The 12,043-nt window shown below is 38.0% G+C and overlaps 3 protein-coding genes across 3 annotated transcripts; all 3 read left to right on the top strand.

Moving 5' to 3' along the window:
- On the top strand, window positions 1–2,834 carry BDF20DRAFT_912737 (Ubinuclein conserved middle domain-containing protein; the record flags this gene model as incomplete). The annotated part of the gene is made up of 7 exons (XM_053083986.1): window positions 1–552; window positions 634–782; window positions 857–1,292; window positions 1,359–1,571; window positions 1,646–1,983; window positions 2,049–2,413; window positions 2,485–2,834. The coding sequence occupies 7 exons, from the start codon at window positions 1–3 to the stop codon at window positions 2,832–2,834; spliced, it is 2,403 nt and encodes an 800-aa protein (XP_052936067.1).
- Window positions 2,835–5,310: 2,476 nt separating this feature from the next.
- Window positions 5,311–5,665, top strand: BDF20DRAFT_789404 (Tim10/DDP family zinc finger protein; the record flags this gene model as incomplete). Its single annotated transcript, XM_053076165.1, has 2 exons — window positions 5,311–5,414; window positions 5,512–5,665. Coding segments are annotated over 2 exons (258 nt in total), but the record flags the coding sequence as incomplete, so codon positions are not given.
- Window positions 5,666–7,087: 1,422 nt separating this feature from the next.
- Window positions 7,088–11,623, top strand: BDF20DRAFT_905927 (uncharacterized protein; the record flags this gene model as incomplete). Its single annotated transcript, XM_053083217.1, has 5 exons — window positions 7,088–8,212; window positions 8,309–8,734; window positions 8,818–9,634; window positions 9,776–10,089; window positions 10,172–11,623. The coding sequence occupies 5 exons, from the start codon at window positions 7,088–7,090 to the stop codon at window positions 11,621–11,623; spliced, it is 4,134 nt and encodes a 1,377-aa protein (XP_052936065.1).
- Window positions 11,624–12,043: the final 420 nt, after the last annotated feature.

Genomic DNA, 12,043 nt, shown 5'->3' with positions numbered 1-12,043 from the left:
ATGATGCAAGCAACAGTCGAAAAAAAAATCACAGCTGATTCAACCCTTGGAATCATTGGTAGCACATCCCCCAACACTTCGACACAGACGACCGATGTGTCAGCCCCTCAATCTAGTCGTGCAGCTTCTTTACCAAAAGATCTGGACGCTAACGTCACTTCTACTGCAATGGATCTTGATCCAATAGTACCAATCGGGAAACCCCATAAAAATGATTCAAATACATTAACAAAAAACTCAAACCACCTAACTACTGTAAGAGTCCGCGTCCAAATGACGGATTGTCCGCGTCCTTATGTATTCAACTTTCGACAACTTTATAAACGGGAACTAAAACGAGCAGAAGAGCAGCAAAATATGGGCTTGGACACTAGGCAGCCATTAGCCGCCTTACAAAACAAAGATGAAGATGCTTTTTTTGAGCAGTTATTAAGAAATGCGAAATTATATGCTATGGAAGATATTGATGGAAAGAACAAGAATGGGGTTAGTGGAACAAACGGCAGCGATAGCGAGGACGAATCTGAAGCAGGCGAAGATGGCACATTACCAGTAAGCTGAATATATGAACAATATTGAGCTTTCTTAAATTTGTATCGAGAATGATGCTGACTGGCTTTTCCTATTACAAAGGGCTCGAAAAAGAAATTACCGGACGATTACGATTATGAAGACCCATTTATTGATGACAGTGAATTATTGTTGGATGATGATATGGAATACACAACGGCTGAACATAGTGGGTTTTTTGTTTATCATGGATCTCTCGGACAACAAGAAAGGTGCTTAAGTTTAACATTAAAGAAAATTGTTTGAACTCTTCTAAGAAACTGACCCTTTATTTTAACAATAATAGTAAAACTACCTCGTCATCTACTGATTCAACAATAGTGCCAAAGCGGAAAACTGCATCAAAAGGAAAAGCAACGACGGCGGTGGCATCTACTACACCTTCATCTCTCTCAACGAATAAAAAGGCTACTGGCAATGATGATAATAACAAATTGAGAAAAAAGCCTACTGCGAATACCACTGCGCCATCAACGTCATCTAGCAGTATTGTTGCAACAAATAAAGTGAAGAAGCCCAGTGGTGTTACTTCATTGTCTAGTATGAGTACACCAACTGCCGCAAAAAAATCGGACGAACATGTAAAGAAGAAGAAGAAATCAGAAGAGCACCATTCAAAAGCACCTACAGCGAAGAAAGCTGAACCCATCTCGAATAACTCTCAATCACAAGTATCAAAGAAGGAAGGGACGACTCATAAAAAAGTTAAATCAAAAGTGTTGGTAAATGATAGACAATAAAGAAGTGATATGGTAAGAATGACTAATTAATTCATCAACTTTTACTAGTTACCACTGGATCCTGAAATCCAAGTATTAATGGAAAAGTTACAAGAGGATGTCAAAAAAGAAACTTTCGCAAACAAGTCTAAATTTCCTACAGTATTGAAACCTACAGTATTGGAAGCTGGGTTGATTATGCTACGCAAACACAGAGTGATTGATGACAACCTCGTTCAGCATCTGATGACCATTCTACCTTATAATAGATTCACATTAAGGGTATATAATACACACGAATGTATTCAAAAAATAGTAAGCAATGTAGAACTGATAATTCTTTAATCTGAAATCAGAAATTTCTAACAACGAAAGCGGGTCAAATACGAGTCGACGAATTACAGCAGGAAATCGACGAGTTAATCATCAAATTGAAGCAAACAATTGACAGACAGATGCCAGACCAACAAAGACTTTATAATGAACAGGTGGCTCTGGCTCAAGCTTCAAAGGCAGCAGCAGCACCAGCAGCACCAGCAGTTGAGGGGAAGGAAGGAGAGGATTCCGCAGTTGGAGCTACAAAAACAGAAGAAATTCCTGCTCCCAAATTCAAATGCAACGATGAAGTAAAGAAGATCCTGTATGATATAATGAAAACGGAGGAAGCTTCCGTGCAGTTAGTGAATGATATAGCGTAAGTTTCCTCTGAATTTTTTGCGCCTATAGTAGCCAAGTAAACTAATCCCTCTGTAAATACAGTAAGAGTAAAGACAATAATGTGAAACCAGATGCTCTTGCATCCGAAAGTAAATCCCGGAAGCAAATGTATCAGCGCCTCTTATCCTGCTGGCCAGAAGGCTGGATGACAACGTATGAGATGAGTAGACAGTATAGCAACTACAAATTGAAGGTGTCGTCTTCGGATAAGAAGTCTTCATCATCCAATACAGTATCGGCAGCTGATAACATTTCTGCTTCCTCTTCCAATTTACCGACGGCATCAAAGGCAATTCTTGGTAGCTTTCAGGATACTACGAGTAAAAAACGGAAACGACCAGCGTCTGCAACGACTTCACCGCCCGCAGAATCCACTTCTGCAACTATTACAGCTTCGCTGACAAAGTGTAAGTTTGATAATGCTAGGGTTGTCGTGCTTGAAAATGTTAGGACATATAATGAAAGATTATGTTTATAGCTGAATCTGCTACTACTAAAAGCGAGGCGCCGAGCAATCAACAACAATTAAACAATAATAAACAACTATCGACTACTACAACACCTACAGTCGCATCTATTACCACAGAAAGAGATACAGTTACACACATACCTTCTCCTTTCGCATCACAAACTGTGCAGTTAGAACAGCAGCAGCAGCAAATCTCTCCTCTAATAACCCCGGGTATGAGTGTTACCAAACCGACAAATGGTAATGTTATAACGATTGACAGCGATGAGGAAGAAAATAACAGCACTCAACAAACTTATACACCATCTAATTCAATGAAAATTGAATCTTTAGTAAATGAGCAACAACAAAAGCAGTAATATGTATTAGCCTTAGATTTGTACATACACGTATACGTCATCTAATTTATTATGCTATCAGCCGTCTCTTATTATGTGATAATTCTTATATAAAACACATTTTTCCGCCCTTTCACTTTGATACGGGGATTAAAGAATCTGACTGAAATTGAATATTGGAGAGTTTTGATCGTTCGACACACGGGAAGTCAAGCTAATGTCTCTCTGGACGCAATTGCTATAAGCCATAATTGTGAATCCTTAGAGCAATGTCTTTTATTATAATAAGCGAAATGAAAACGTGATGATTACCTATAAGCCGTAATTGTGAATCCTTAGAACAATAAGGAACCCACAAACGACTCACGGTGTTGTATGATTTTTTATAATAAAAAAAAGGTGTGCGTTTAGACGCTTTAAACGATCGAAAAAGTAAAATCCATTTCAACTTTGGGGTGTTGCGCTTGAAAGTCTCCGCATTTCGAGTTACAATTTTTTTTCGATTGAATTCGGAAATACTACTAGGCAACTTTGGAAAAATGCAGTATATTTATGAGAAAAAAAACTTACATATTTTATAAATTTTATAATAAATTCAGACGCACTTTTACCAGACATTACCCAAATTGTTATCGAATTGTGAGTTGAGTAATGAGGTAGAAACAGTAAGCATTCGGCCTCTGGTTACTTTATAAATATATTACAATTTACACTGTAGGTATGTGTGAAGAAGTGATATCAATGGCACATGAAAGTGGGACTAATCTCGTTTGAAAACCGCAGGTCTTTGATTGTCATTTACTGCAGCAAACATGAAAATATCATGGATGTTTTTGGCAGCATTGACGTCGCGATTCCAAACTGTAATACAGTCTTTGCACTGCAATACAGCATGTACTCTTCGCTTTGATGCTGCTGTCGTAACATTCTCCAAACACTGATGTTTGCATATATTACATATTTGACTAGTCAGATATCCATCGATATTGAGAGGTAACTTGCTCGAATTGCTTCCTCCCAGTTGTAAACTTTGACCATGACCTGAAGCCCAGTTTCTTGAAGTAATACATATCTGTAAGGTCAGATTCAGTTTTTTTGCCCGTCTTGTAGCCATCCAAATTGCTTCTTTCGCTAATCTCCAAAACGCCTGAGCATCGCTTTGGAATGTCTCTGGTTTTCACTGAGTATCATGGTGCGAATGAAAAAAGCGATGGCCTCTGATATCTGTGTATTTTGTAGGGCTGAAAGTTCCATCATTGATTCTGCTTTTTACGGTGTCGATGAAGACTTGGATCATGGATATCTGTTGTGACGCGAGGTTCTGTAGTTGTTTCCCCGGGAGAAAAGGCTTATCTGAATTGACTGCTGTTAATGTTTGCTCAAGCAGAGAATTAAACTTCTTCCTATTCAACGTAGCAGCAAATGGAATTTCGAGAAGTTTTCGACGAATGTAAGCCTTCGATGCAACTTTTGCTGCTTGTGGCTCCATAATAAAAACCTTCTTTTGGACCTCCTTAGAGAGAAAGTTGAATCACTTGACGAATAAGTGCGGCTTAGAATACAGTATTTTTGAGTCGCAATCACTTGGCTGATACTTTTCCTATATGGCAGTGAGATTGGCGACTATCTTGTCCAGAGCATCACTTCTAGAGAGAGAGAGGCAGGCCATGAGGGGCTTGATCCCTGCTTCTTTCCATAGATATAATGTGCTCATTTTTTCGTTCTGCTACCATCAAATTTTTACAGAAGTTTACAGAATTGTTGTCAGACAACACGTTTCATGTACGTCGTTTCTGGTGAGTGTTTCGTACTGTTTACCGGCAATGGAAAGAACGCTTGAGTAGTTTATACTTTTTAACAGCTGCGGGTCCAAAGTCGTCAGGTCACAGAAGGTTTTGAGATGTTCTTTGATGTCGTCCGGTGCCTTCTTATCATTTCTGAACAGAGTTTGCTCAATAACAGGAACATCAGCATCTTTGATTTCAAGCAACTTGTTGAACAGGTAGTTGACAAACAGAGATCCCAAGTACAAAACTTTTGAAGTATAGGCTGCTACTTTCAAGATCTGTTCACAAAATTGTGTATGTTCTGCTACATTCATTGACAACATCACGAGACAGTGGCGTATCTTTGCTCCTCAACTAGTTTTTTGATGTTATAGTATGCTTAACATTTTACACAGGATAGTTAAGCGCGCTGGTTATTGCTCTTGTTTCCTTGTTACCCCTCCGTTTTTACAGTGCCCTAAGTTCAAATTCTAAATTCATCTCAAACTAAAATTACCACAATCTAAAAAGTATTTATGGTATTTCCAAAATCCATGATTCTGTTCGTCTGAAGCAAACAGTATGAAAGTCCGAATTATAAGATAAAAAACTGTAATTTTGACAGGTGACTGGGTTTTATGCAAATGCGTAATATCATGGGGTAGCTTGTTTGTAATATAGTCTTTTTTCACTATAAAAGCTGTAGATATTATACAGATCAAACAAGAAACATGTCATTCTTCGGTGGTGCAGGTCAACAACAACAAACCATTAACCCTCAAAATATTGCTATGGCTGAGCAAGAATTAGAAATGGTCACTGATTTATTCAACAAGTTAGGTTTACCTATCCCAGAAAAAAAATCGAAAACCAAATGAGTAGGGATGTCACAAAACTGATGGCCTTGATGCTTCTTTCTCTGCTTGAACCAGGATTGTTGACTCTTGTCATGCCAAATGTATCAAACTAGATAACAGCAGCTCTTCAGGAGAATTGACAGCACAAGATCAATCCTGTATCGACAACTGTGTAGCTAAATTTTTCGATGTAAATACTCGAGTTGGAGAAAAAATGCAAAAGATGGGTCAACAGCAACAGTAAATAGATTTCAGTTAGACGAACAACATCAATCACTCCGGAAGAAGCAATAGCAGGGATGAGTTGTATTATGTTCTACTATATACAAACTATACAGCCTTTCATTGATACCATCAAAATTGTTGTGTAAATATCAATTAATGATTTCAGTGCCCTTGCCCTCTATAGACAATGTTTGGCCATATCTGTTTTTTTCTTCATGGAATAAAGCTACCCTTATGTTACAGGAGATCAGATATTCCAAACCGTTTGCAGCTGCATTTCTGCTCAACTTTCATTTCTTATCATCCAACGTTGTGTAGAGCAGGATTGATTGAGTTCTAGAAAACAGATCGGCAAAGCATGGCGCCATTTGATTCAGTTTACCATAGCATGTTTATTTTCTTTAGTTTTCTTTCTTTAAACAAAGCGGACTTCAATCGATGTTGTATTGAGTAAAGCAGCTTCTTTCAATTAGTTCGTTCAAATTGCCTGCTCCAAGAGACACACTATTACTGGTCAATTCAAAATTATACGATATACTGATAAGTACATTCAAGCCCCTACTGCTGCCTATACTTTTAAGTGTTGCCTGACGCAAATGTAATTTTTATCCTTGGTGAAAGGACTTGCAGCAGAGTAATTTTGCTAATGCAACTTTGCAGGGTTTTATCATGGAAACCGCCGATCAAATAAAGAAAACAGAAAATTTCCCCACCTGATGCATTTCGTCATTTTTACGGTTATGCTTGTGCCTGGATTTTTCTTTTTTTGGGAATTTAAAATGTAACGTTTACAAAAACTCTTGTCAAGTATTTCTTTTCTAATTTTTTCTTCCATCATAGAAATAGCTTTCTACTCTTATATTTTCATTTTCATTTTTTATCAACCTTATTATACCATATATTCATATTATAAATGTCAAATACAGTGATAGAACCTCCAGATACAGTATCAATACAAATGAAGATACAACCATCTATATCAGATGCATATGACGAGAAAGAATCAGTGTCTATAATTCCGAATACGAATAATCAATCGCATAGTCAACAGCAGCAACAGCTAACATGTATTCCGAATAAGCACCATTTCCTGCCACAACATAGGTCTGACTTTTTCGTCTCTAGTGTAGCAACAACGCCTCGTTTAAGTGTCAATCATTCAGAATATGATAATCTTGATAACGCATCCTCGTATTATGTGCATCAGCAGCAGCAGGTATCTCCACATCGTCTCGATCCTGCAGATCGAGAAAAACGACCACAGAATCGAGCTCGCCGTGTATTAAGCCGGTTTGAGACAGCTCCTCATGATGGTTGGAAAATTTTAAAGAAATGGGTGGGAACGAATCGAGGCATCGCTGATGCGAAACATAAGCAACAACTTCATACAATTCATTCCGCGAGTCCCATTGAAAGACAAGCTGAAATGAACACGTTGACACCACTTGTTATGGCTATGTTTTTTGCAAATGATGAAGAAGGCCGAAAACGAATACCTATCATTCTTGGAAACCTTTCGGTAATAATCAGTAGAAATGAGAATGATGAGAATATGCAACATAATACACTACAACAGAATGATGGTCAACGATATAATAAAGGCCTGATATCGAGAGGGAAACGAAAGATAAAGGGCGACAACAGTAATATCAATAAACGGGGCACTATGTTTAAGATCACTGTTCAATATGGATCAGGCACAGGGAAAATTAGTTGGGTTGTTTACCGCCGATTTTGGGACTTTGTCAAACTACATTACCATTATAAAAAGAAGTACAATAATAAGAGAGAGTCGCATTTGAGAGAAGGTTTCATGGGAAACTATACACGTCCTCCACAATTTCCTAGTATACCTCGGCACTACTTTGGTAAAAGGTTAAGGAAAGATCAGTGCCAGCCGCAGAAGTGGCAACAACAGCATCAGGCTCAACAGCAAACACCTCAGCGACTACAACAGGAACGAATGTTATCATCTAAGAGCAGACAACTAACTGATACAAGTCACCATACAGCTCCTACATCTATTATCGATGAAGATGCTGTTACCTCTGCTGTGACGAGGCAACAACTGGTTAACGATGTTACTGTCATGAATATTTCTGATATCATTGATCCCGATGAGAGAAAAATGATGGTAGACTCACCAGCAAATGCAAGTATTATGTCCTCCAATTTCGATACGACTGATGCTATTATATTGCAGCAAGCTGATGACACCGTATTTCAAGCATTGGAAGAATACTTGAATCAATTCATTGCCTCTTTGGGACCATGTGCGCCTGTCAATCGACTGTGTAAATTTTTGGAGATTTCGCATTTGGGTTTACAACTAGCTGCTCAGTATCCTGAAGCAAATACTGTAGCTCGTGGTAAAGAAGATTATGCTGTTCTTCAAAGTCGGACTGATAATGGTCCGAAGCAAAAACGTCGAAACCTTCTGGAGGATGGTTTAACGTGCTCAATACCAACAACTCGTGGAAGAAGACATCAACAGCCAATGTGGTTCATTATCCGTGATACTTATGTTGTTTGTGTAGAAGACCCTACTCAGGTAAAATAAATTCTTGAAAGTCGTAGTCAGAGAATTACAGTGCTTATTGTTTTTAATATACTCTTATCTTTCACCGCTGATGATACTTGTATTTAGTCGGAAATCTATGATGTGTTCTTATTCGATCACAAATTTGACTTACATCGATTAGCTTTATCCGGAGATAAATCTGATCATCGCAAGACAAAAAGTAAACGTATATTTTTCAGCAATGTACTCGTAAATGCATCTCACTTTGCCAAAGCCAAATCCACTCTATGTCTCAGCAATATGCACGGTATTTATCATCTCCGCGCTAAGAACGAAGAGCAAGCAAAACAATTGGAAAAATCCATTCGATTCATGGCTTCCAATTCCATATGGTGCAAAGAACACCGTTTCAACAGTTTTGCTCCCATTCGGACAAATTCAAGTGTTGCATGGTTTGTTGACGGTAGAGACTATTTCTGGGATGTCTCTGTCGCTTTAGATAATGCGAAAGAAAGTATATATATACATGATTGGTGGCTGTCCCCTGAACTGGTAAATTAACCTAGAGAGCTAGTCTAATTCATAAAAGCTAAGATAATCATTAATTGACGATTCCTTGTCATATGAATATGTAGTTTCTGCGAAGACCTGCCGCACAAAACCTTGAATGGAGGCTTGATCGTGTTCTTAAACGTAAAGCTGATCAAGGCGTCAAAATTTATATTGTCATCTACAAAGAAGTTGCCATGGCTTTACCCTTATTCTCACATCAAACGAAACGACACTTGCTACAACTCTCTCCAAATATCTTTGTTCAACGTCATCCCTCACGTGCATTAGATATATTTGACAAAAACAGTATTTTCTTTTGGGCACATCATGAAAAAATCTGTATAGTTGATAATGAAATTGCCTTTGTAGGAGGTATTGATCAATGTTTTGGACGATATGATACCCCAGGTCACATATTGGTAGATGACCTGAAGCCTGAACTGGATATAGACAATGATCATCCACAAATTTGGCCAGGCAAAGATTACTCCAACCCTCGTATTATTGATTTTCATACTCTGGAAAAGCCTTTTGAAGACAATCAGGATCGAACTACTCTACCACGTATGCCATGGCATGATGTCTCTATGCGTATCGTGGGCCCAGCAGCTCGTGATGTAGCTCGTCATTTCATTCAAAGGTGGAATTTTTTGCGTCGCAAAAAGCCAACGGCGCCAAAAAAGCCTACGCCTATGTTATTGCCAATACCTGAAAGCTATACACATCAACTGAGTAATGATGATCCTCGTATTTGCCATCCTCATACCTCTCGCTCTTGTAACGTGCAAATTCTACGTAGTGTGTCACCATGGAGTATTGGATCTATCGATCATACTGAGAAAAGTATTCAAAATGCCTATTGTGAGTCAATTAGAGCCTCAGAATATTTTATTTACATCGGTACGAAGCTTTTTCTTTTATTTTGGGTCACTAATGATATACTTACGCAAAAAAGTCTGATTATACTGATCACTACCTGCCCATCTCTTGTAGAAAATCAATTTTTCATCACTTCCAACAAGGACGGCAAGACGATTATAGAGAATAAGATTGGTGAAGCCATTTACGACCGTATCATACGTGCTCATAAACAAGGTGAAAAGTGGCGGGCCATTATTGTTCTTCCACTTGTCCCTGGATTTCCTGCCAACATAGATGAAACAGAAGCAACTACTGTTCGCCTAATTATGAAATATCAATACATTACTGTAGGTCAAGGCCCTGATTCACTTTTAGGGCGACTTCATACGGCTGGTATAACCCATACACATGAATATATTAACTTTTACGGTTTGCGTAACTGGGCAGAATTGAATGGTCAATATGTAACAGAACAAGTGTACATTCATTCGAAGGTTTGTTAAAAAAAAATTTAGCTTTTTGTTCCTCCCAACTTATACACACTGACAAAACTTTTTTTTTTTTTACGCAAAATAGATAATGATTGTGGATGATAAAGCAGTTATCATTGGATCTGCTAACATCAATGAACGTTCTCAATTAGGCTCACGAGATTCTGAAATTGCAGCCTTTGTTGAAGACGACGATAACGAACTCATTGACTCATTTATAAACAATCAACCTGCTAAAGTAGGTCGATTTGCACATACCCTCAGAATGCATCTAATGTGTGAACATATTGGTCTAGATGTGGATCAAATGAAACGCGAATTGTATACAAGTAGCATGAACAATAACACTTCCACAGCAACTTACTTAAATCAGTCGGCATGGACAGATAGGAAAATAAGTGATGGAGATAAGAATGATACTATTGACTGTTTGCCTCCATATGTTCAAGTGCTGGGTGGCAATCCAGGAACACAGGAAAAAGAACGAATTAAAATGGAGGAAAAGGATGGTCATCAATTACACTCCACAAACCGGAAGCAATTTGAAATGTCGCATACACAATTTTCGTCTGACAGTTCTGACACAAGTAGCAATGATGGCGGATCTTTAAAGAATATGAATTTGAAAAATATAAGAAGGCATAAGAAGCATAAGAGGCGTAGATTCTTGCTCAGCAAGAGCGAAAAAAAGAGCAGCAATAAAGAAGAGGACGCAAAAAAGTTGGTACAAGCTGCAACTGTGGCAAATGTGATTGCAAAAGGAAAAAAACAAGGTTTGAACGCAGATCCATCCTCCTTAGAAAAAGCACAGACCACAAATCCAAACGACAGTCAGCATTCCAGCAATCAGGAAACTGCAGCTGTATTGTCAACTACAAATGTAGATAAAAGATCAACATCGATTGTGTCACCTACAAAGTCTATCTTTGGTAAAAGGAAGAGTACGAAAGAAGATTTTCTAGACTTTTGGAGTTCTTTAACTCCTGATACGGACCCTAATGGTGATGGCAAAGCTGGTGTGGATTTGGCATCAGACTATTACGGCAGCTCAAAATTGGATACTTCTTTTCTTGAGAATAAAACAGTGGGCGACATCTACCGTATTTTACAAGATCCACTTTCTGATGACTTCCAAAACGTTTGGCATATGCTAGCTAGAGTCAACACTGATCTCTTCCGTCGTGCCTTTTTGATTACTCCTGATAATAACGTGCGTACATGGGAACAGTATGACAATTATAGCAAAATGGCGAAGCTTTTTTTGGGCCGTACTGATATCAAACATGGCGGTACAAAAACCACTGTAGCCGCAGGAAATGCTACTACTCTTCCATTAAATACTTTAAATTGTAACGATAATGGAATAAACGGTATTGACGACTGTAGCAGTGATAAGCAAGTTACAGTACACGAATTGATTCAGCATATCAAAGGGCATCTGGTGATATGGCCAAACTTTTTTATGGAAGAAGAAGAGAAAAACAATGAATTCCTGTTTGGTGTGGATAAATTGGCTCCTCTTGAGATATTTGACTAAATACGTTATATTATTTCTACAATATACCCTTTCAACCAATTCAATAATTTATATGTACATGCATTATTATGCATAATAGATATACCTTGAATTCCACCTTCAAAATTAAAAGATCCTGGATGTTCATTTATCCAGAATAATAAATTACTATCTCACGTTTAAAAGGTAAAGCACTTAGAGTGAAATACAATAAATCGAGATGTGATCTTCATTCCGTTCAGTGTGATAACCTTTCTAGTATCTGTGTACGCTTATTGGAATTGCCTTTCATACACTTAAGAAGATGCGTTTCAAGGATACTGTTCGAAATACTATTTTGGAAAAACTATAAAAAAGAAACAAAGTTAGAGTCGAGCCGCCCAATTATTATAAGAGACATCTATTGAAAGTTTTCTGACTTCTTATTATTATCAACAGCTA

The sequence above is a fragment of the Mycotypha africana genome, assembly GCF_025528875.1.
Source record: "Mycotypha africana strain NRRL 2978 chromosome Unknown BDF20scaffold_5, whole genome shotgun sequence".
NCBI lineage: Eukaryota > Fungi > Mucoromycota > Mucoromycetes > Mucorales > Mycotyphaceae > Mycotypha > Mycotypha africana.
This window is presented reverse-complemented; position numbering and strand designations above follow the sequence as displayed.